General features: G+C 43.7%; 1 protein-coding gene across 9 annotated transcripts in view; it reads left to right on the plus strand.

Moving 5' to 3' along the window:
* Positions 1-3,079: 3,079 nt before the first annotated feature.
* The window catches only part of LOC147640339 (uncharacterized), a 53,260-nt gene continuing 33,213 nt past the window's right edge, over positions 3,080-23,126 (plus strand). For 4 of the 9 annotated variants that reach the window (XR_015262845.1, XR_015262842.1, XM_086779466.1 and 1 more), the window contains exons 1-3: positions 3,082-3,243; positions 3,329-3,387; positions 3,468-3,508. Coding sequence is in view for 6 of the 9 variants with exons in the window: in XM_086779466.1 (XP_086635592.1) it covers positions 3,154-3,243; positions 3,329-3,387; positions 3,468-3,508 (190 nt within the window). In the remaining 3 variants the exon portion in view is untranslated. Of the gene's footprint in view, positions 3,244-3,328; positions 3,388-3,467; positions 3,509-23,126 lie in introns of all 9 variants that reach the window. The other 5 variants (XR_015262847.1, XM_086779478.1, XM_086779497.1 and 2 more) reach the window with 3 other exon arrangements.

Genomic DNA, 23,126 nt, shown 5'->3' on the forward strand with positions numbered 1-23,126 from the left:
ACACATTCATGTCTTCTATCTTTTAAATGTTACGGTAATTAATTTATGATTGGGTGATCCAATAAGTGAAAAGAATATATTGGGTGATCCAATAAGTGAAAAGAATATATTGGGTGACCCAAGTGTGATTAAAGAATTATTTGGTTGTGAGTGAATCCAACCAAGTGTGCCATGTGTGACGCATGTAAGAAATGTGTAAGTTTGATTGTGAGTGAATCCAATTAACTCTTTTGAATTAATTCTTGATGAGGGTGACAATAGTTGGTTGTGAGTACATCACATGTGTGAAACATGTGGTGTACTCTGTGAATACGTGTGATACGTATGAAAACATTGTGAGTGAATCTAATGTAGGAGTTTGATTGTGAGTGAATGCGATCGACTCTAAGACAAGTGTGACGCATGTAAAGGTTCTGTGAGTTTGATCGTGAGTGAATCCGATCGACTTTAAGACACTTGTAATGCATGTGAGGACATGTAGGAATGAATCCACTTAAATACATAAAAACATTGTGAGTGAATCCAATGTGGGAACGATCTTGTTGGTATTCAATGTCCATAAGAACCTCTTAGCCATGCCTTTGTGCCTCTGAGCCATGTTCAAACTTTTGAGTTTACCTTGCAGGTTATGACATCGATAACTATGAGCATAATGTTGTTATTTTGTAACCTTTTCTTCTACACAACTGAGGACAATTGCTTTCTCAAACGAGAGGACTGTTATAGGTATATATTTTTGATGAATTAATAATCATAAAAAAATATGCTTGATTTCATGTGTGCATGAAGTGGCTTAATGAAATGTACGAATGTGCACAAGATTATTATATGTGCAAATGTGTACAAAGTTATTTTATGTAACAAAGCCTATTAGCAATTATATTTGGGGAAAGGTTTTTATATGTTTAAACCTTAGGAGCTTTCATATGGTTAATAATATGTAAAGCAATATCTAAAAGTGGAAAAAGCAAGCCCAATTTGTACGCACATCTATTATTAGCTCCTTGGGCTATTTTTATAAATACAATTCTCTAAATACTCATGTCATGGAAGTGGAGCTACACGACTTTGGGAGGGGGAGGAGATTGCACCCAATCTTGTCTTCATGAAGTACAAAAGGGACCTGTGACACACTTTCTTCGGGATCATAAAGAACCGATAGATAGTACAGTTAAGTATAGAGGATTGTTCCAAATGAATTCTCTCCTTTGACATTGACATCTTTGCCATATGTAGAGATGTGCCGACATTAAATAGATCTTCCATGCAACATTCAATGACCTTTGGATGAACAGGTAAGTGATATAAATCACTATGACTTCCCGACACATGTTCTTCATGAGAGTAGAGTGTATGTGAATCAAAGTATCTAAATTGCCACTTGGATACTCCACTTAAACCTTGAATGGACAACCACATTTCTTAGTTGATCTTAATCTTCTAAGGGTTTCCTTTTGGCTAGCTCTACCACCTCTATGGCACATGTAATTAACCACAACCTTGGATGCACTATTCTTTTTTGTTGATCGAACCATTACTAGTATAACCTTGTACTTAATCATTATCTATTTCAAGTGATTTTCCACATTTGCCTTATCTTAATACCCTTTCTTGTATCCTTTTTTGGCTTGGCATTCAAATTCTCCTCCATGGTTCGATCTCTTACACCCATAGGCATTGATGAAGTCTTGAATAAAAGAGGTGGGTATCCTGTGCTTTCTAATATCAATACACCATTTAGATTTGATTGTTTCTATTGTCTCATTCACTCCTTGGTGATAATCATCCTCCACAGTATAATAAGACAATGCTTCCCCACTCTTCTGAGCATGCAATCCTTAGCTTTAATGTGCTATTCAAGCAAAGGCAATGTGCACCATCTTCTTTCATCCCCAAGCAAATGTCATCCATGATTCTTTTCCGTTTCTTTAAATTAAGATTACCTCTAGATGCATGAGCTTTCAAGGTTTCTAATGTGACTATTACATCTTGAATTGCTCTCATCATAAAGTTATAGCTTGCCTTGCCAAATGAATAGTACTTAGGAGACAAATAAAACATTGGATTGGGTGAAACAATGTTACTTTGATTGGTATCTCGAAAAAGATTTTCCACGTATACATCTTGAATTGCTCTCATCATCATAAAGTTATATGGAGACAAATAAAACATTGGATTGGGTGAAACAATGTTACTTTGATTGGTATCTCGAAAAAGATTTTCCACGTATAAATCATCACTTGTTGATGAGGACCGACTTCTATCGCCATTGGAGCACTCTTTAATATAGAAGTTGCTTTGGTCTTGATTCAACAAATCCATCCTTTTAAGAACATAAACTAATTAAGATTGTATAAAGCTTCATTTCAAGAACACAATATATACCCCACATTGCTATTCAATTTCAATCATGCTTACTTTAATTGAGAATCAATTCCTATTACAAATGATAACATACATGAATGAAGAATATACTTACAAATTTGAGAGAAGAAACCTCACTAAGTGCTTGAAACCATCTTACAAATGTGGGTGGTGAAGTGATGGAGAAAATGTGAAGATAAGTGCATTCTATGGATTGTGTAAAAATTTGATAAAAGATAATGGTCCAAGTTTACTTTTGAACCTAGTTTATTTTTAAACATTATATCTAGTACTCTCACACTTTTCGAAGTTGAGTTATTGTTATAAGCTCGAAAAACGTCCCAAAGAATATTTATTGTACATACAATATATCATCCCCCATTAAAGACCATAAGTTCTACTCGCACCGCCGTCACGACAATTATGTTGGTCCAAGTTTACTTTTGGTTCGAGTTTACTTTTGGCCCGTCCCACCAGCGAGACTGCGTTCCCACTTTCCAGTGCCCAGTGGTGGTGGGCCAGTGTCCCCGGTCCGAGTTTACTTTCATGACGATTGGAGATGTGATTGCCGATCGTTTCCAACCACACTACAACCGCGTGTGACTTAGTGCTGAGGTAGTGCTACACATGGAAAACCCTACAAATTTGAGGCTAGTGCTAGTGCCTCACGGCAGGCAAGTGCAAGGCAACCACTTTTTCTTCGTGGGTACGAGGCATGCGTCCGTCCGCCCTTGTGTGAATCGAGCTATCAGGCTCTAAATAGATGTGAGTGCAAGGTCATTGTACATTATGGCGCAATCTCGGGACGAAGATCTTCGAGTATTCTTTCAAGCTGTGGATACTGACAACTCTGGTTTCGTCAATGAAGCGGAGCTCCAAGTATGTCTGTAATGTTCACGTAGGTTGCCTCTCTTTCTGTCTTTTACACGAGTATGGACGATCATTCCTGCTTTCCGATCTGCAGCAAGCTCTGGCGAGCGGAAACTTGCGCATTGGTCGCCCCATTATCGCTCAGATGATCAAGTGCGTTGATCTGCCTTATCATTGCACCATTTGTAACAAGTCTTCATTATGCAAATTCTCTGATGTATGGTTGTTCACAGGCTGTACGATCGCGATCAAAGTGGTACGATGTCTTTTGAAGGTAAACCCGTTATAATTATATTTCCTGCATCCATGCATGTATGTATATATGCATGTATCTATATACGTGTTCCAGCGTTTGCCCCCGTTTCTGCGTCTTTAGAACCGTATAAGCATCATAGAAACTATTGGTCTAGAAGTAAGAACAAGACACAAAACACACGTTGATGTGGCATGCTCCTCTTTGGGCTAACCCGTTTAGATCCGTGTAAGCATCATAGAAACTATTGGTCTAGAAGCTGAAGAACAAGACACAGAACACGTGTTGACGTGGCATGCTCCGCTTTGGACATGTCCCATCTGCAAACAAGTCGTCATTGCCTTTGGAGCCATGAAAAATCTACTCTCAGGATGAATGTACCTTGAAAGTAACATTTACTTAGGGGCCAGAGGAGTTCGTATGCATGGGTATTCATGCATCGGTGGATGTATGCTTGCATTTATTTTCTTAACAAATTGGCATTTCGCTTACTATTGTAGAAATGATGGGTTTGGTTGAGGGGGTGATTGTAAGTATATTTTTATGTCATGATGGATAAAAAAGAAAGAGAAGATTGCACTCATAATGGAGTACCACATGCACTCATGATGGAGTGCCACATGCACTCAAGGGAGTACCACCATAGCCAAGAAACATGAAGCTCCAAGAAGTATCATTTCATTGATAAAAGTATGTTGGTAAAAGTATGGTCTCGTAGTTACAATATTCACTTATATACTTGCTCACCATTTCACACTCATTAATGTTGGGCTTCCATACTTGCCCAGCCATATCTATGTCCATGGGCTCTCTTTGAGTTTGATTCCGATTTAATGTAGGATAGATGGGAGGCGATGGCACGCAATGTTGCCACCAATCTTGAAATACCACTGTCTCGTCTTTGGATGCCTAATTGCTATTGCTGTCAAAAGCGGGATATTGCAATGTAATGATGGGAAAAAAAGAAAGAGAAGATTGCACTCATATTGGAGTACTACATGCACTCAAGATGGAGTGTCACATGCACTCAAGGGTGTCAAATCCCCACGGATCTCCTCGTGCTCCCGTCCTGGATCTTCTGCCAAAATGGACCAAAATAACTGTCAGTTGTGCAAAGCCCTCTCAATGACTGAAATAAGTCAGTAGAAATCTCGATAAACGACAAAGAATTCACCTCTCTAATTCAACTAAGCGTATCTGTAACACTATTCATGGACCCTTTCCGATAACGGATCTCAAAATCAAAATCTTGCATTAACTCCGCCCAACGAGCTTTCCTTCCTCTCAAATCATCCGCATCACACACATACTTGATTGACTCATGATCAGTCAATACCACAAACTTGGAGCCATATAAATAATGTCTCCAAACCTTGAGAGCATGAATCACAGCATAAAGCTCTTTCTCAAGGGTTGGCCAACGAGATTGAGTGTCGTCTAGCTTTTTACTTTCAAAAGCAACCGGTCTACCATCTTGAAATAGAGCAGCCCCGGTAGCATAGTCACTGGCATCAGTTTCAAGAACATAAGGCCGACTAGGATCAGGCAATGCTAAGATAGGTGCTTCCTTGACTTTATCTTTTAAAAGTCTGAAGGCCATATTTAAATCGTTATTCCAAGTGATAGGCTGATTTGACTTACGTCCACGATCTTTCAATAAGTCGGTCATCGGTAGTATGAGCTGAGAGTACTCCCGTACAGATTTTCGAAGAAAAACAACAAAACCGAGAAAAGAACGAAGTTGTTTCACTGTTCGCGGTATAGGCCAGTCCAGAACCTTCTGAACTCGGTCATAGTCAATGCTCAATCCATCTCTAGTGATCTTGTGTCCCAAGTAAATGATTTCGGTCATAAAGAACTCACATTTACTTAACTTAGCATATAGTCGATTTTGTCTTAAAATAGATAAGACAATCGTGAGGTGTCTGACATGATCCTCAAGAGTACGACTATATATCAAAATATCATCCAGGAACACCACCATAAATTTTCCCAAATGTTCACGAAAAAGATCGTTCATCATTTGCTGGAAAGTGGCTGGAGCATTGGTTAACCCAAAAGGTAATACGAGAAACTCGTAATGGCCATACCTAGTCCGAAAGGCGGTTCTTTCGACATGCCTTTCATGAATACATATCTGGTGATAGCCAGTACGTAAATCTATCTTCGTGAAATATTTTGCTCGTGCTAATCGGTCAATTAGGTCATCTGATCTAGGGAGAGGATAACGGTTCTTAATGGTCAGCTTGTTTAATCTCTTGTAATCTATACACATTCTCCAGGTATTGTTCTTCTTTCTTCTAAGCAACACAGGTGCACCCAAGGTGATTTACTTGGACGGATCTGGCTCATCCTCAAATAATCTTCGAGTTGTTTAGCCAACTCATCGTTCTCAGCTTGGCTCATCCTGTAAGGTGGAATACTGACAGGATGAGCACCAGGGATCAAGTCAATACGATGATCTACTGCCCGTTCAGGTGGTAAACCCGATGGCAGCTCCTTAGGAAATACGTCTTGAAACGAATCAAGTATCTTCTGTAATTCTTTGCTTTCAAACACACTTAATTCATTTACATCCATGCAAGGGATGAGAAAAGAAGAAAGTGGAATCAAGACACAACGGAAAGCGGTATACAAAGAAGAATCCATTATATTTTCAAAATCAATTTTATGTACAAGAGGTCCCTGAGAGGGATGAATACAATCACCTAAAATACTATACTGGGTGTCCCTATGCTGAAAAGAAAAAATATGACTAGACCAATCTATCTGGACTTGAAGAGTCTTAAACCACTCAATCCCTAATAACAAGTCTACATTTTCTAGATGCATAACATAGCATTCCAAAGTATCTTTGTAGTCTTGAATCTGGATTGGAAGCATCTCCACCTTTCGATCCCATACTTGCCTTCCCGTAGGTAGGCGTACCTCGTAGGTATGATCGTTGGGTGTCGTATCAAGACTCAATTTCTGCACAAGTTTGTAGTTAACAATGTTGTGTGAGCTGCTAGGGTCTAGAAGAATGTGAATCTTATGGCCATTCACTTCTCTATAAACTCGGAGAAGATCATGCAAGCCAAATACTTTAGAATTGAACAGACAATCAGAACAAGTACTAGGGCGAGAAAGTACAGTAATTGACGTACCTGTCAAAGACAACTGGTTAGCTGCCTTTGGCTTGGGTCCTTCGTTTGTCTTGGTACCTTTTGTTTCGGGCACTCGTTATGCATGTGTCCTTTTTCTTCGCAGGTAAAACAACATCCTTCCTTCTTGAGCTTTAAAGCCCTAAGGAGTCGTTTCTTCTTCGCTGGTGTCGAACTGGAATTCTTCGAAGGTTGGTCCGAAGACTTTCCTTCAGTCGCATTAGCCATAGGTGCGGAGAACTTTCTTTTATGCTTATTTCCCTGCTCGGTAACGGGTTTGGACTTGGAAGAGACCATTGTATCATCATAGATACGAGCTGAATGAATGGCCTCGTCCAATGTTTTACATTTGTTATTTTTAACTTGTAATCGGTATGAGTCTGGTAAACCAGTACGAAAAACCCCAAAAGAGTAGTGGGATCCATCTTTGTAGCTTTCATTTGCAAGTCACGAAACTTTTGGAGGTAGACCTAATAAGTGAGGTGCTGCGAGGTCATGGTCAAAGCTGAAAACCGGGCAACAACATCATAACCATCCTCTTTCTTGAGGAATTCTTTCTTGAAGACGTCTTCGAATTGTGCCCAAGTCGTTGGCTTAGGGTTGAGTTTCTTCCACCAAAGCAAAGCTTTGCCGGACAGGAAACCTGCTGCTAACTGGATCTTCTTTCCATCATCATATGGATGAAACTGAAAGTGAACTTGTCACTTATGTAGCCAAGTGTCCACGATCTCCTTGGTGCGCTGCTTTTGCTTGCTCCCGAACGGTTCCGGAGTAATGTTGGGGCCTAAAGCCGAAGCCAAGGTATCCATACCCGAGAAAGTAGAGAGGGTAGTGGTCAAGAGAGCGATGGAGTTCTGCAAAGCTTGCATTTGGGTTGAGATTTGTGCCTGACGTTCCGACGAAGAAGCTTCGAGAGCTACTCTGAACTCTTGGAAATCTAAATTGGACACAAAATCGTCAAAAAGATCGGCATCGGTACCTTCCGTAGCCGGCAAGCCTTCGTGTTCCACAAGGGGTTCCAACTCTGATTCTTGGGTCGACATCGTGTAGAGGGTAAGTGGAGAGAAAATTCGAACTTTGCACAACAAAAGTGCGAGTGAACTTGAGAGCTTGAGAGCTTGAAAAGTTGAGAGATGTGTGGCAAGAAGCCTACTTAAGGGGGTTTATAAAGGTTTCCAAAAAAACTAAAAGCTCCCAAAAGCTATCTTTGCCTTTCGCCTTTGCTTTTGTGTTTTAAAAAATAAAATTATATATATATATATATGGATATATATATTCTGGGTTCTTAAAAAAAATAAAACACCTTTGAAACCTTGGAAAGGATATTTTAAACTTAAAAAAAAAATAAAAAAATTTAAACTCAAAAAAGGGAAAGCCCAAAAAAAAGCGTGTGCTTTCTCCTTTTTTTTTTCTCCTCCTGGTTTAGCCCGCCGGCGTGCTGCTAACGTCGCCTGTGTGCGTCACACATGCAGCTGTTGGCCAGTGCTGCCTGCGCCAGCCTCGCGTAGGCCTGGGTGCTTGCCTGGCCTGGCCTGAGGGCCTGGCTTGCAAGCCTTAGGCGCATGTATAGCCGCCGGTAGCCATCGCCTGCTGCAACACTCGCCAGCGCACAAACCTGCTAGCGCCTCCTTCTCATAAACGTGCTCTCTCTCACTCTCGTTCAACGAAAAGCAACATGCTTTTTCTATTTCCTCTCTCTACGTTCATGCGACTGCAGAAACGAGTCTCTCCTCTTCTTTGCAAAGCAAACGACCCTACCATCTACCATCCCCATCAACATGGGTTTCTTTGATGAAGAAAACACATACTATTTCTGAAAACAGCAGTATGCACAGAAAAACAGCAAGCTTTTTTAACACATACCTTTCTTCGACCTCATCTTCTCTACCTACCGACTTGCTCGTTCACGAGGTATGCTCTGATACCACTGTCAAATCCCCTTGGATCTCCTCGTGATCGTTCTTGGTACTAGTCTCGAATCCTGCATACAAACGAACAAACAAACAAACAAGGGGGGTGCAGGCCTGACTCACCTCCCAACCATGACAGCCGTGGGCAAGCCCACAGACTTGGCTGTCCCCACCGAGCCACGAGCTGAGATAACTAGGATGACGTACTGACCAATCTCCTCCTTGCGACGTTCCATACCGCCACGAAGCTGCCCTCGCGGGCCTCGAGATTGCTGCCGGCCTCGGCTGCATAAAGCAGGTGCACGTCTGCACTAGATCCAGGCTCCAAGACCATAGAGCTCTCACAAACTCGTGAGACTCTCTATATCCCAATAACTAACCTTGGCCACCCTTTTATAGGCTCTTGGCCGGTCATCGGGCGTCCACACTTGGACGCCCGCTCGTCCATACTTGGGTGCCCGCCCGTTAGTATATCCCTAACTCAGCTCGTTAATCAGCTTGTCTAGCTCCAATTGTCTAGCTCCAAGCTTCCCCAAGCCTCGAAACTAGTCTTGCGTGCGTGTAGCACACGGTAGATACACACTGTGCACATGACAAAGGGACTACCACCATAGCCAAGAAGCATGAGGCTCCAAGAAGTATCATTTCATTAATAAAAGTATGTTGGTAAATGTCATGGCCCTGTGAAAATGGAGCAGGACAAGTGTGGGCATGGTGGTTGCAGGGTCAGAATATTTTATGATTCACATGGGGGATGCCCGGACAGTGTTTAAGATGTGTGGACAACCCTAGGTGTGAAGGGGGAACATTAAAACATTAAGTTTGAATGTTTATTGAAGTTTGCCCCTAGGCCTTAGTGGCCCTAGGAACTTATTAAGTTGGGGCCCTAGGGATTAAATTGGGAAGGAGGTTTTCTCTCTCTTCTCTCTCTCTCTTCCCTTTTTGGGAATCGTGTAGTAAAAGGGGAGCTTTCCCTCATGCGCATGAGGAACTAGCGTGGAAAAGCACAGGAAGGGGAGGCGACTGCTGAAGAGAAGTTGTGCTGCTGTTTTTCTGAGTGGAACTAGCCGTACAGCACTGTACGGCCAGCACTGGACACTCTCTCTCTCTCTCTCTTTCTCCTCTGTTGCTGGCGGCGCACAGGACAGCTGCTGGTGGCTGCGCAGAAGCTCTGTTCAGGCTGTGTAGTGTGTTTTCCAGCAAGTACACCCTGTACGACTGCCGTACAGTGTACGGGCAGTCAGATACAGCACATACAGGTGCAGACGGCGCTATTCTGGGTGCTGGACAGACCTGTGCATGCTGATTCAGGCTGGTACAGAAGTGGACAGCAGGCTGTTTATGCAAGTACAACGCCTGGCACGTATCCCGAGGCGGTACAGACGGGTACTGTGCTGATTTTCAGATCTGTACTTTACAAGGACAGCATAGGAGTGAGCATCAGGAGGAGGATACAGGCAAGTGCAAGCACACGTGTGAAGCAGGGTTGTGGATTCAAGTGCCTGCAGGCACAGATTAGTGCTGTTGCTTCCTCCAGAGTTGTTTCACGAGCTGAACTTGGTAAGCCTTGACTCCGTTCATCTATCTCTCTTTCTGTTGCTTGATGTCTGCTACAGGTATGTGTTATCTGGCTCCTTGTGAGAGGAGGAGTATGGCAGATTGACAAGGGATTAAGACAGGGATTGAACAGCACATGTATGTGTGAGCTGAGAAGATGTATCAAGCTCTTGAGTTATGCCAGATGTATGCCCATGGCTGGCCTGCTTTGTGAACTTGGCTGATCAGAGGGAGGCACAGTGTGTTGTTTGAAGACACAGATCTGTGTGCATAGATCCTCTGTGCTGAGAAGGATTTGTGGGCAGTCAGATTGGACTTACAGGTGTAAACTCTTGGCTGGTTTTTGTGTTGTACTCAGCCATACATATTATTTTAATTGAATAAAGAAATACCGCAAGGGGCGCCAAGCTTTGGGGCCAACAGGTGTCACTGTGTTTTCAGATTTGGGCACTCTAGCCCCAATCTGTGTTTTGTACTTCATCTAGACTACAAGTGGACGGGTGATTGCTCCTACCGCACTCTGGTTTTCTATCAGAGGCCGGTTTTCAAGGTTCCGTTGCCGGGACCAATCATCAACTTTCTGAAGGGGGTGAGCTCGTGGTTGCTTTGGAGAAAGTCATCGCTGAAAATTCAGCAACCATGTCTGATACAGAGGAAGAGTACTTCTATCAAGAAGAAGAAGAGCAAGAGACTTCTCCTGAAAGAGATGTATCTGAGGATATTTTTGCAGGAGAACAGGCTGCAGATGTTGAGCCTTATGAGGATGTAACACAGCCAGAAGATGTGCATGGTAAAGAGGATGATGATGCTCGGTTTAAAGATCGCTTGGCTAGTGTTATGGATACTTTTATGCAGCTCACACAGAGTGAGAGATTTGCTGAATTTTTGAGATCTCGCTCAGAGCCCCGCACAGAGCCCCAGAAAAAGAAGAAGAAGGTTCGATCAAAGAATCTTTCTCATGGTCATAGTGGTACCACTCCACAGGATCCATCTCCTGCACAGTTTCCGAACATGCAGCATGTTTTTGGTCCTAACCCACAGAGTTCCTTCTATGGATAGCCACCTATTCCTCAGCAGAACATGCATCCAGGGTATTTTGGTGGTGGCTCAGTGTTTCAATCCATGACTGGGGGTTATCCTCAGGAAGGCATGGGTATGTATGGGCCTTTTGGAGCCAATTTTCAGCCTGGCATGCAAGGGAATATGTATGGTGGTATGCAGTCCGGTATGCAAGGAAATGTGTTTGGAAGCATGCAACCTGGGATGCAAGGAAATGTGTTTGGTGGCATGCAGCCAGGTATGCAGCATGGAATGTATGGAAACATGGCTGGGATGTATGGTATGCCTGGTGTTGGAATGGGAAATGTTGACCCAATGATGGGTATGAATGTTGGGGGCAGCAATCTTACGAAACCACTTCCATATGATAATCTAACGCCTATGGGAAAGGCGAAGGATTACAAGGAAGGGGGAGCTGCAGTGAAGTTTGACACTTTCAGTGGGGCCAAGGATAAATTGAAGGCACTTACCTTTTTACAGCAGTTTGATGCTGCTTTTTCTGGTGGGAATTACACAGAGTCTTCAAAGGTGAGGAAAGCTGCCACTTTTCTCAAGGGCAATGCTTTGCAGTGGTGGTCTACTCTTCTTTTGCAGGGCATAGCACCCACCACCTGGGTCCAATTCAAACAGGTTTTCTCTTCCGTATGGCTCACATCTACATTTGAGGTGGATGTTATGACCGCATGGCACAAGCTGGATGCTTCAAAGTGTGATAGTTTGGACGATTATAACAAGAAGTTTTGGGAAGCTCTACTCCCAGTGACTTCTTATCGTGCCGTGCCATTATCTGAGCAGGTAGAGAAGTATTGTTGTGGGCTGCCCAAAGAGGTACGAGATTACTGTATAAAGACAAGAGTAACGAACATGTCACAGATGATTGAAAATGCTATGACAGCTAATGCGTTACTCACAGGTGGTTCATCTGGGTTTAAAGGCAATAAGAAATTGGGCAAGAAAGCTGAAAAATTTGGGCATGCTTCTCGTGATGCTAAAGGGTCTACAGAGACAAAGTATAAGAAGTTGCCAATGCCCAAAAGGACTTCTGAGGAAAGACAGGCTTTGAGAGATGCTCAAAAGTGTTTTTACTGTACTGAAGAGGGGCATATGTCATTCAATTGTCCCAAAAGAACGTCCAAGAAGGACCCTGACAATAAAGGAGAGCCCAAGCCAAAGAAACCAAAGCCTTCTGCAGGCTTAGTTCCTGATCTTGTGGGTGAGCAGTTAGGTGGTGAAGCTACAGAGTTGTGCAGGCATGGGGCAAAGTGAGAGATCAGAATGCTTTGATCTTCTTTGACACTGGTGCTAGAGCCAACTTCATTTCACCAAATTTGGCTTGCCGATTGGGGATTCGCGCAGAGGAGATGGGGCCGTTACATGAGGCAAATATGGCTTGTCCAGGGTATGCAGAACCCGTTACTCCTATCATTGGGAAGCTTTGGCTTCATTTGCAGGGTTATGTGGACAGCGAGGAGTTCTTCATCATGCCTTTGGATGGCTGTGATGTTTTGTTGGGGATGCCATGGTGCCACAGGATACATGCGGTGGTGGATACTTACAATAGGAAAATTACTTTGACTCATAGAGGGAAAGAGCATGTATTGGATGTAAAACTCAAAGGGGAATCTGTTCCTATTGTATCCGCTTCGGCGATTTCATCAGTAATGAAAAAGCATCTTTCCGCGTACTTGATTTATGTAAAGGATGCACAGGATGATGAGTCTAAGTCTAATTTGTCGATGTTAGATAAGGACAGGGCTGATTTCTTAAGTGGGTTTCAAAACTGTTTTTCCGAGTCATTGCCAGGAGAATTACCTCCTGAGAGGCCAGAAGATCATGCCATAGATCTGATTCCTGGTAGTACTCCACCGAATAGACCGCCGTATCGTGTTAGTGCAGCCCAACAGGAAGAGATTATGAGTTAGGTGCAGGAGCTATTGAATAAGGGGTTGATTCAGCCTAGCTCATCACCCTTTTGCTCACCTGTGCTCTTAGTGCAGAAGAAGGATGGTTCTTGGCGCATGTGTATTGATTACAGAGCGCTGAATAAGAATACCATCAAGAATCGATTCCCCATACCGAGGATCGATGACATATTGGACCGCTTACAGGGCTCCACAGTTTTTAGTCGTATTGACGTGAAAAGCGGGTATCATCAGATACGCATTAGACCCGAGGATGTGCATAAGACAGCATTCCGAACCACGTTTGGGTTGTATGAGTTCTTGGTTATGCCCTTTGGTTTGACAAATGCGCCTGCCACATTTAACAGAATGATGGACAGGATTTTCAGGCCTCATAGAGAGTTTGTGGGCACTTTCTTTGATGATATGATTGTGCATTCACAAACTGAGGAAGAGAATAGAAGGCATTTGGCCATTGTGTTTGCAGAACTCAGAAACCATAGATTGGTGGTTAATGGCAAGAAGAGTGAGTTTTTCTTGCAGGAGATACATTTCTTGGGGCATATTGTGTCTGGTCATGGAGTCCGTATGGATCCAGCCAAGGTGGAAGCAATACTTAATTGGCCAGCTTTGAGGACCGTGCATGATGTACGCAGCTTTTTAGGATTGTGTTCCTATTACAGGCGTTACATACGGCACTTTGCTGAAATTGCTTCGCCTCTTCATGCTTTGACGAAGAAAGCAACTCCGTTTCGATGGGCTGATCGGGAAATTACAGCATTCAAAAAGCTCAAAGAAAAGCTTACTTCGGACCCAGTATTGGTGTTACCGGACCTCCGAAAGGCTTTTGTTGTCCAGTGTGATGCATGTGGAAGTAGCATTGGTGCAGTTCTCATGCAAGAGGGACATGTGATAGCCTATGAGAGTAGAGTTTTGCAAGATGCCGAGAAGCATTTACAGGTGTATGAGAAAGAGATGTTGGCTGTAATTCACGCTCTTTCTACATGGAAACACTACTTGCTTGGGGCTGATTTCACTGTGCAGACAGATCATCAGACCTTGCGATATTTCCTCACGCAGACTAAGCTTTCAGAGAAGCATATGCGTTGGGCAAACTTTTTGTCAATGTTTCACTTCCAGATTGTGCATGTGGAAGGCAAAAAGAATGTAGTGGCAGATGCTTTGTCACGCAAGCCACAGGTCTCTGCAGTTTCACTTGCTTATCACCATGAGCTTGATGAAATGAAAGAGCAGTATGCCCATGATGAGGATTTTGAAAAGTTGTATGATCAGATGTCTGAGGGTCAGCGGCATGAGCATTACACTCTCAGAGATGGGTTTTTATTGATGCATGGCAGACTGTGTGTTTCCAGGCCATTGCGACTCAAGGTTATGATTGAAAGTCATGCTCCACCGTATGCAGGTCATAGAGGTATTGACGCCACGGTCAAAGCAGTGGAGACTTTCTTTTATTGGCCAACCTTGAGAAGAGATGTTGATGCCTTTGTGAGGCAATGCATCGTATGTCAGAAGGTAAAGTTTGACCGTCAGAAGACACCAGGGTTATTATAGCCTTTACCTATTCCGGATAGACCTTGGGAGAGCATTGCCATGGATTTTGTATTTGATCTTCCACGGACACAAACAGGAAATGATGGCATCTGGACTATCATATGCAGGTTCAGTAATAGCAGGCTCATTTCATTCCCGTGAGGAAGACAATTAAAGTGGATCATATGGTGAAGTTGTTCATGGCGAACATCTTCAAGTATCATGGCTTGCCTACGTCTATCATTAGTGATCGTGATCCACGGATGACGAGTTTGTTTTGGAGAGGGTTGTTTGACAACATGGGTACAACTCTCAAGTTTTCATCGTCATTTCATCCACAGACAGATGGTCAGTCAGAAGAGGCTAACTCTACAGTGTTGGATCTTCTCAAGTGTTATGTATCAGAGCACAAGCAACAATGGGAAAAGTATCTTCCTTTGGTGGAGTTTGCATATAACAACACTGTACATAGCTCGACAGGCAAGGCGCCTTTTGAGATTGTAGAAGGAGGGAAGAAGGTTCCACCCATTTTGCATACAAAGGATAAGATCTTTGAGGCTGATCAGTATGTGGAGAGCTTGGATGAAGCTTATCGGAGAGTTAAGTTGGCCCTCCAGAAAACTCAGCAGAAGCAAAAGAAAGCCGCAGACCGTCACAGACGTGATTTACAGTTTGCATTGGGTGATTGGGTTCTTTTGCGTTTTGAAAAGGCTAGACTCAAGAAGATGAAGGGTAAAGAGCGCTTATTCCCTAAGTTGAGCATGCGATATTATGGGCCTTTTCAGGTTTTGGAAAAGATTGGTGAGGTAACCTATCGTTTGAAGTTACCAGATCACTGGAGGATTCACAATGCTTTTCACGTGAGTCTTCTTAGACCTTTCTGTGGGGATGTCCCTGAGGATGTATCAGCTGAGGCTCAGCCGGAAGTTGAAGAACTTGATGAGGTTCTGATTCCAGAGCAGATACTGGCACATAAAGAAAGGAAGGTACGAGGTAAAGTTTCCCGTCGCTATCTTGTGAAGTTCAAGAACTATTCACCGATGGATGCGAAGTGGATGGAGGAAGGTGACTTAACAGATTCACCTCAGGTTTTGCAGCTTTATCTCGATGCCTTTGAGTTAGAGCCGACTCTTATTGTGGCTCATTCAGGTTCAGCAGAGCATGGGTCTGGAGCATTACCTGATGCTCAAGAGGGGGGTAGCACCTCCACTCCCTTGATACAGACAGGCTCAGATGACATCTAGAGGTCGCTTGGTGCAGATTTTATCTCATCCGAAGGTACTGAGGCTGACAGTACATCTGTTTATGGGACTTCTATGATATATGTGTACTAGTCACATGGAAATTTTTGTGGATATGTATGGTTCACAGTGGTATACAACTTGGACTACTACTATGCCATTGGTTTGCAGTGAATATTGATACATGTGTATGGCTCAGAGAGATTGGGACGCTGATCTTGCCATATTGTATATTTCACTTTGGATCTTTTGATGCATCACCAGAATGCAATCGAGGACGCTTGCCATCTTTCAAGAGGGGGGTATGTCATGGCCCTGTGAAAATGGAGCAGGACAAGTGTGGGCATGGTGGTTGCAGGGTCAGAATATTTTATGATTCACATGGGGGATGCCCGGACAGTGTTTAAGATGTGTGGACAACCCTAGGTGTGAAGGGGGAACATTAAAACATTAAGTTTGAATGTTTATTGAAGTTTGCCCCTAGGCCTTAGTGGCCCTAGGAACTTATTAAGTTGGGGCCCTAGGGATTAAATTGGGAAGGAGGTTTTCTCTCTCTTCTCTCTCTCTCTTCCCTTTTTGGGAATCGTGTAGTAAAAGGGGAGCTTTCCCTCATGCGCATGAGGAACTAGCGTGGAAAAGCACAGGAAGGGGAGGCGACTGCTGAAGAGAAGTTGTGCTGCTGTTTTTCTGAGTGGAACTAGCCGTACAGCACTGTACGGCCAGCACTGGACACTCTCTCTCTCTCTCTCTTTCTCCTCTGTTGCTGGCGGCGCACAGGACAGCTGCTGGTGGCTGCGCAGAAGCTCTGTTCAGGCTGTGTAGTGTGTTTTCCAGCAAGTACACCCTGTACGACTGCCGTACAGTGTACGGGCAGTCAGATACAGCACATACAGGTGCAGACGGCGCTATTCTGGGTGCTGGACAGACCTGTGCATGCTGATTCAGGCTGGTACAGAAGTGGACAGCAGGCTGTTTATGCAAGTACAACGCTTGGCACGTATCCCGAGGCGGTACAGACGGGTACTGTGCTGATTTTCAGATCTGTACTTTACAAGGACAGCATAGGAGTGAGCATCAGGAGGAGGATACAGGCAAGTGCAAGCACACGTGTGAAGCAGGGTTGTGGATTCAAGTGCCTGCAGGCACAGATTAGTGCTGTTGCTTCCTCCAGAGTTGTTTCACGAGCTGAACTTGGTAAGCCTTGACTCCGTTCATCTATCTCTCTTTCTGTTGCTTGATGTCTGCTACAGGTATGTGTTATCTGGCTCCTTGTGAGAGGAGGAGTATGGCAGATTGACAAGGGATTAAGACAGGGATTGAACAGCACATGTATGTTTGAGCTGAGAAGATGTATCAAGCTCTTGAGTTATGCCAGATGTATGCCCATGGCTGGCCTGCTTTGTGAACTTGGCTGATCAGAGGGAGGCACAGTGTGTTGTTTGAAGACACAGATCTGTGTGCATAGATCCTCTGTGCTGAGAAGGATTTGTGGGCAGTCAGATTGGACTTACAGGTGTAAACTCTTGGCTGGTTTTTGTGTTGTACTCAGCCATACATATTATTTTAATTGAATAAAGAAATACCGCAAGGGGCGCCAAGCTTTGGGGCCAACAGGTGTCGCTGTGTTTTCAGATTTGGGCACTCTAGCCCCAATCTGTGTTTTGTACTTCATCTAGACTACAAGTGGACGGGTGATTGCTCCTACCGCACTCTGGTTTTCTATCAGAGGCCGGTTTTCAGTAAAAGTATGGTCCCCTAGTTACAATATTCACTTATATACTTGCCCACCATTTCACACTCATTAATATTGGGCCTCCATACTTTCCCGGCCATATCTATGTCCATGGGCTCTCTTTGAGTCTAATTCCAAATCCCCTTCATTACAAACCATCCCTATCCAAAGGTTTCGTCCTCGAAACCATGTATGGAGCAATGTATGGGCTGTTTGGAATTTTCTTGACTTCCCTCATGAATGCAGAAGTACATTTGTTGCATCTTCAAAAGTGCCTTACACAAAAGAACTCCACATAGAGCTGTCCACTTATTTGATGTACATATGGACTGCTCTCTATGATATCCATAAGCCCACGGAGTCTTGTTGAGTGTTGATTGATGAGTGGTGAAGTACACCAATGACCATGGCTGTCCACACAGTAAATTTAGAGCAATGACATCCTTCATATCATCATCCCATTCTATGCATATAGCTATCTAAGACACCATACTGCTGTACTTATTTCAGGAAGACTCAAGCATAAGGCAATAGGTGACCCACACCAAGTACCCATTAATAAGGTAGACTTCCAAAGATGCTCGATTCAAAAGGAAACCCTTCCGCTTTCAATGGCAATGCTTCCGCTTCCAATGGCAATGCATAGTATCCACCCGGGTCAAATGGAAATCCATCCGCTTCAAGTGGCAATGTATGTTGTACACCTGGATCATATGGAAATCCCCCCGCTTCAAATGGCAATGCATGTTGTCCACTCGGATCATATGAAAATGAATCCACATCAAGCATCTTTCCATGTATACCGGGATCAAATGGGTATGAAACATCATGGTTGGAAGTGTCATCACCAACTAATGATCCGCCATCGAAGTCCACCCATGAATCACTTCCATAAACCAAAGCATTATCATCATAAATGTCATCATAAAGATCACAATCATTACTTTCATACACACCATCATTGTGTGAATCCACATCTTCATGGTCGGTAACCACAAATCCCTTATGCAATGCAATACCATGAAGATCTTCGTAAGAGTTGTCTCCTTCATTAAGAAGAGTTTCATTGCATTCATCTTTATCCATACAATTCTCCCCAAGAAAAAATCCATGCATTTGCTCTTCATCTTTCCCATCAACGCTTGCATCTTCAAGGCGGTTCATTGGTTCATTTTCAGCCATCCATACATGCATTGAAGCCACTTGACACAAATCATTAGCATCTCCTTCATCACTTGAAGTGTCCCCATAGCAATGGCTTCCAATAAGAGATGTGGACTGAAGTGAACTCCTAGTAAAAAACCCATGTATAGACGGGGTAGGCTTGTAGAAGAGCTCCACTAACAACATGATCTCGTTAAGAGCAATGTCATTGTCAATATCCATGATGCATTGGACTACTTGCATGAACTCCTTGCCTAATTTTTACATAAATCCACCTATAATCTCCTTCTCCTCAATGTAGGCACAAAGTTCCATTGCTCTTGAGTAGCCACAAAGTTTTGTATCACTTCATAGGTTAAATTTGTCCAATCCCATTTGTACTCATGCATTACTTGCAGCCACCATTGTCTAGCTTTGCCTCCAAATTTGCATGTCACTTGCTTCACTTTGTCACTTTCATTGCATGGAAATGTACAAAAGTAGGCATCCCAATTGCGAATCCAATCTTTGAGCTGAATACAAATGACTCCTTCCCCATCAAAAGAGAGCAATGCTTCTACAAATGATTCACCATGCTTGAACCATAAGCTTCCAATAGGAGTCGAAATCATACGATCCACAAATTCATCCTTTGCCAACGACTTTGGTAACTTGGAATGTATGACCTCATCATATAACCGTGCATATCTATCTTTGTTATCTTCATTGGAAATTATGGCTATTTCGTTTTGTTTGGACTCCATAATTTGACTCGATGGTCCTTACCGATGCCAAGAAGATTACATTTGCCTTATTCTTTACTGAAGGATACTGTCTTACTTTGGTGGCAACGGTGACAACATGTTGGAAAAAAGGTTACGACGTGGGAAAAATTTGAGTGGGTCATTCGTAAGCAGTTCATTCTTGCCAATGCGGATTTTCAAGCTTGAACTCATTTACACCACTTAGACCAAACTAGTTCTTTGACTTCATATATCTTGCAGTTCACTAATATGATATTGGGGATTGATTCTTTATCCCCAGCGGACAAGCTTTATAGTTGATTGTATGTCGAAGAAGAGCTTTATGCTTGCCGATCTCCTGGCCAAGTCTTCCCACCCTCGTACCTAGTCTGATTCTAGGCACAAGTTGGGGCCAAGTCTTTACATCCAAGTACCTAATCCCCCTCCTTGCCGCTTTACTAAAAACACTCACGACAAGGAGAGTTCATGCCATGCTTCCCTCGGGCCTCTCCTCCAATGCCCAAGGTACCCTCACAAGCATACTAGATACTATGAATTGAAATGGGATACAAGTGAAGTGTATGTGGATGTAGCTTCAAAAGGATAAGATAGGAGTACTTACAATGTTTTTAGCATGACTCATGCTAATTCATCTCATCAATACAAAGAACATGTACTCATGCTTTTTCCATTCATCCAAATTAGCTCCATCACATCAATCACCACAAAACAACATCCACATAGCATCCAAAATCATGTGATTCACAAGTTCAATTCTTTGATTTGCAGCACTTCAGTCCCATTGTCTTTACTCCATGGCTCTCATCAATGCACTAATCAAACAATCATATGGCAAGTAGACTCCAATTGGTTCGATGAACACCAAAGGAGTGATGTTTGCTTAATGCTTAAGCAAATCAATGGCATCATATGATGCATCCAAGAAATCCTTTCAATGGTAGATGTAGTGGCTATGCAAGAGCTTCAAAGTCTCATGAGCATTCCCATCATTGCAATTAACATGCAATAGGCAAACTAATGGCATTCCAAACATTTAAAATGCAGCCATATATCACTTGTGATGAAGCATCTTAGCAATCGTATTCACACATGTAAAATGTACCCTTACTCCATGAATTTTACTTGATTGTTGAATCCTTGATGCTTGAGATGACATGAGACCTTGAAAGCTTGAGGGAAATGATTGTAATCACTCCAATTTGTAGCTACAAGAACTCTTTAGGAGGATTGGACTGAGGGACAACAGTGCATTTGCTGAATATCTTTCTCTCGGTCTCCACTGGCTCACGATTGCTTCATAGTTGTTTCTTTTGGCCCTTTGTGAGAGGAGTGTGGCAGTTTGAAGGGTGGAATCAGAGTTAGATGGTGGATTTGTTCTTTGGCTGAGTTTGAAGCTATGATCATGGAACAGCCAGGTGCATGCTCAAGGCTTCCTTGTTGCATTGTCTTGGTTGATTAGAGGAGACAGCAGTGTTGTTTTTGTGGGACAGATCTGAATGTGTATCCTCTATGCTAAGAGGTCTTGAGGGTTGCCAGATTGGACATGCAGGTTTCTTTTCCTTGACTGGCTTTGTTGTACTCAGTTAACCTTTTCCATTGAAATTGAATAAAGAAATACCGAAAGGGGCACCAAGCTTTGGGGCCAACAGGTGTCGTTCTCCTTTTTGTTTTGGAGCATTCTAGCTCTTGTTTATTTATTAATTGTCTGGACTACAATTGGATAGGTGATAGAGGGAGCGTGCATAGGAGTACCATGTGTCCGGGGAGGTGATAGGTGTGCGAGGGTGATGTTCTTGGAGTTTCCTCCAGGCCTCTTTGTAGTTCGGCCCTAAGAAAAGTCGGTATAACTCATCCTCCTTCCGAGCATAGAACTCCGGTTTCTTGCGTTGGGTGAGCCGTTGAGAAATCCGTTGCACTTGGCGCTTCGTGATTTGCCCAATCTGCACCTCATGCTTAAGACGGGAGCTTGTGGCTCGGCATTCGTCATCATACCAACAGTTTTGGGGCATGGAACCGCAAGGTGGCTTGGCGGTAGACTGCCGCATGCAGATGAAAGAAGCGGTGGCGGATGTGTGGAGTATGGTGGTGAGTTGTGATGTGAGGGTGGATAGGGGAACAGTAGGTTCCACATCCTGGAGTTTGCGGTAGATGTGGTTGGAGTAAACAAGGTCAAGCTCGTGATCAAAAAGGACCTGAGTGTAATGTGAGATGGGGGGTGGTGGTGGAGGGACGGGTGGTGTGTAGGTAAGAGTGAAAGAGAGGTAGGCATGGTCAGCTTCAAAAGGGGGTGGCAAGATGGAGAAGTCGGGGAGGAGGTGTGCCAAAGCCGGAGATCCGATAAGGTAGTCCACGGTGCTAGTACCTCCTGAGTGAGGGAAGGAGGTGAGGGCACCGGAGGAGGGCCATCGGGACATCCCGTTATAGATAACGAGACCATGTGCAGCTCCCAGCTCTAAGAAATATCTCCCATATAAAAACAAAAAGGTACTTTTCTACAGCCCTAGGCTGCCTCATACAAAAGGTGATAAACACCAAAATCTAGTCCTACTCTAAGGACCCTAAGGACCCATTCCATAAAGGAATGAACGAATACAATGAGGAGCAAAACTTGCTATTTATAGACTCTTGGACTTCATGGAGAGCTGGCCGATTGCTGTTGGCTTGCCGACTGGACCATATATCCATCAAAAGTGATGCGCCTGTAGCCGCCTTGGTTTTGGTTCACCCGACAGCCTATTTGCCTTGGTTCTGGTTCAGCCGACAGCCTATTTGTCTCAGCCGCCGCTGACAGCTCTTGCTCTGCTCTGGTACAGTCGACAGGGATCCAAGTCCTTCTCCAAGTCCACACTACTGCCAAAACAGCATTGTGTGCTCCAACTTCTGGTTCTTATACTCTTTTTCTGGCTGCCTCTTTTGGACCAGCATCTGAGAATGTCCATGGCATTTTATGCACATGACATCAAAAAGGTACTTTTCTACAGCCCTAGGCTGCCTCATACAAAAGGTGATAAACACCAAAATCTTGTCCTACTCTAAGGACCGAAGGACCCATTCCATAAAGGAATGAATGAATACAATGAGGAGCAAAACTTGCTATTTATAGACTCTTGGACTTCATGGAGAGCTGGCTGACTGCTGTCGGCCAACCGACTGGACCATATATCTATCAAAAGTGATGCGCCTGCAGCCGCCTTGGTTCTGGTTCAGCCGACAGCCTATTTGTCTCAGCCGATAGCTCTTGCTCTGCTCTGGTACAGCTGACAGGGATCCAAGTCCTTCTCCAAGGCCACACTACTGCCAAAACAGCACTGTGTGCTTTAACTTCTGGTTCTTATACTCTTTTTCTGGCTGCCTCTTCTGGACCACAGCATCTGAGAATGTCCATGGCATTTTATGCACATGACACATACACTGTGACCTCCTCACGGTCTTGTGATGATCGTTGCAGCCTTGTGTCATTGATGTCCAGCTCTTGTAGTCTGATAGGGTCGTCTAAATCAAGTAGTGGGACTTGCTGACTTCCCGTCCTGGCGTTGAAATCCCCGAGCAGGAGGACTTCCCCTAGCTGTGAGAACTCCATGATATCCCCATATAATGGTAAGTACGGTGACTGGCCATGCTATGCGGCGTAAGGGGAG

Source organism: Cibotium barometz, chromosome 3 (assembly GCF_041138505.1).
Source record: "Cibotium barometz isolate CiBa-2024 chromosome 3, ASM4113850v1, whole genome shotgun sequence".
Classification (NCBI taxonomy): Eukaryota; Viridiplantae; Streptophyta; class Polypodiopsida; order Cyatheales; family Cibotiaceae; genus Cibotium; species Cibotium barometz.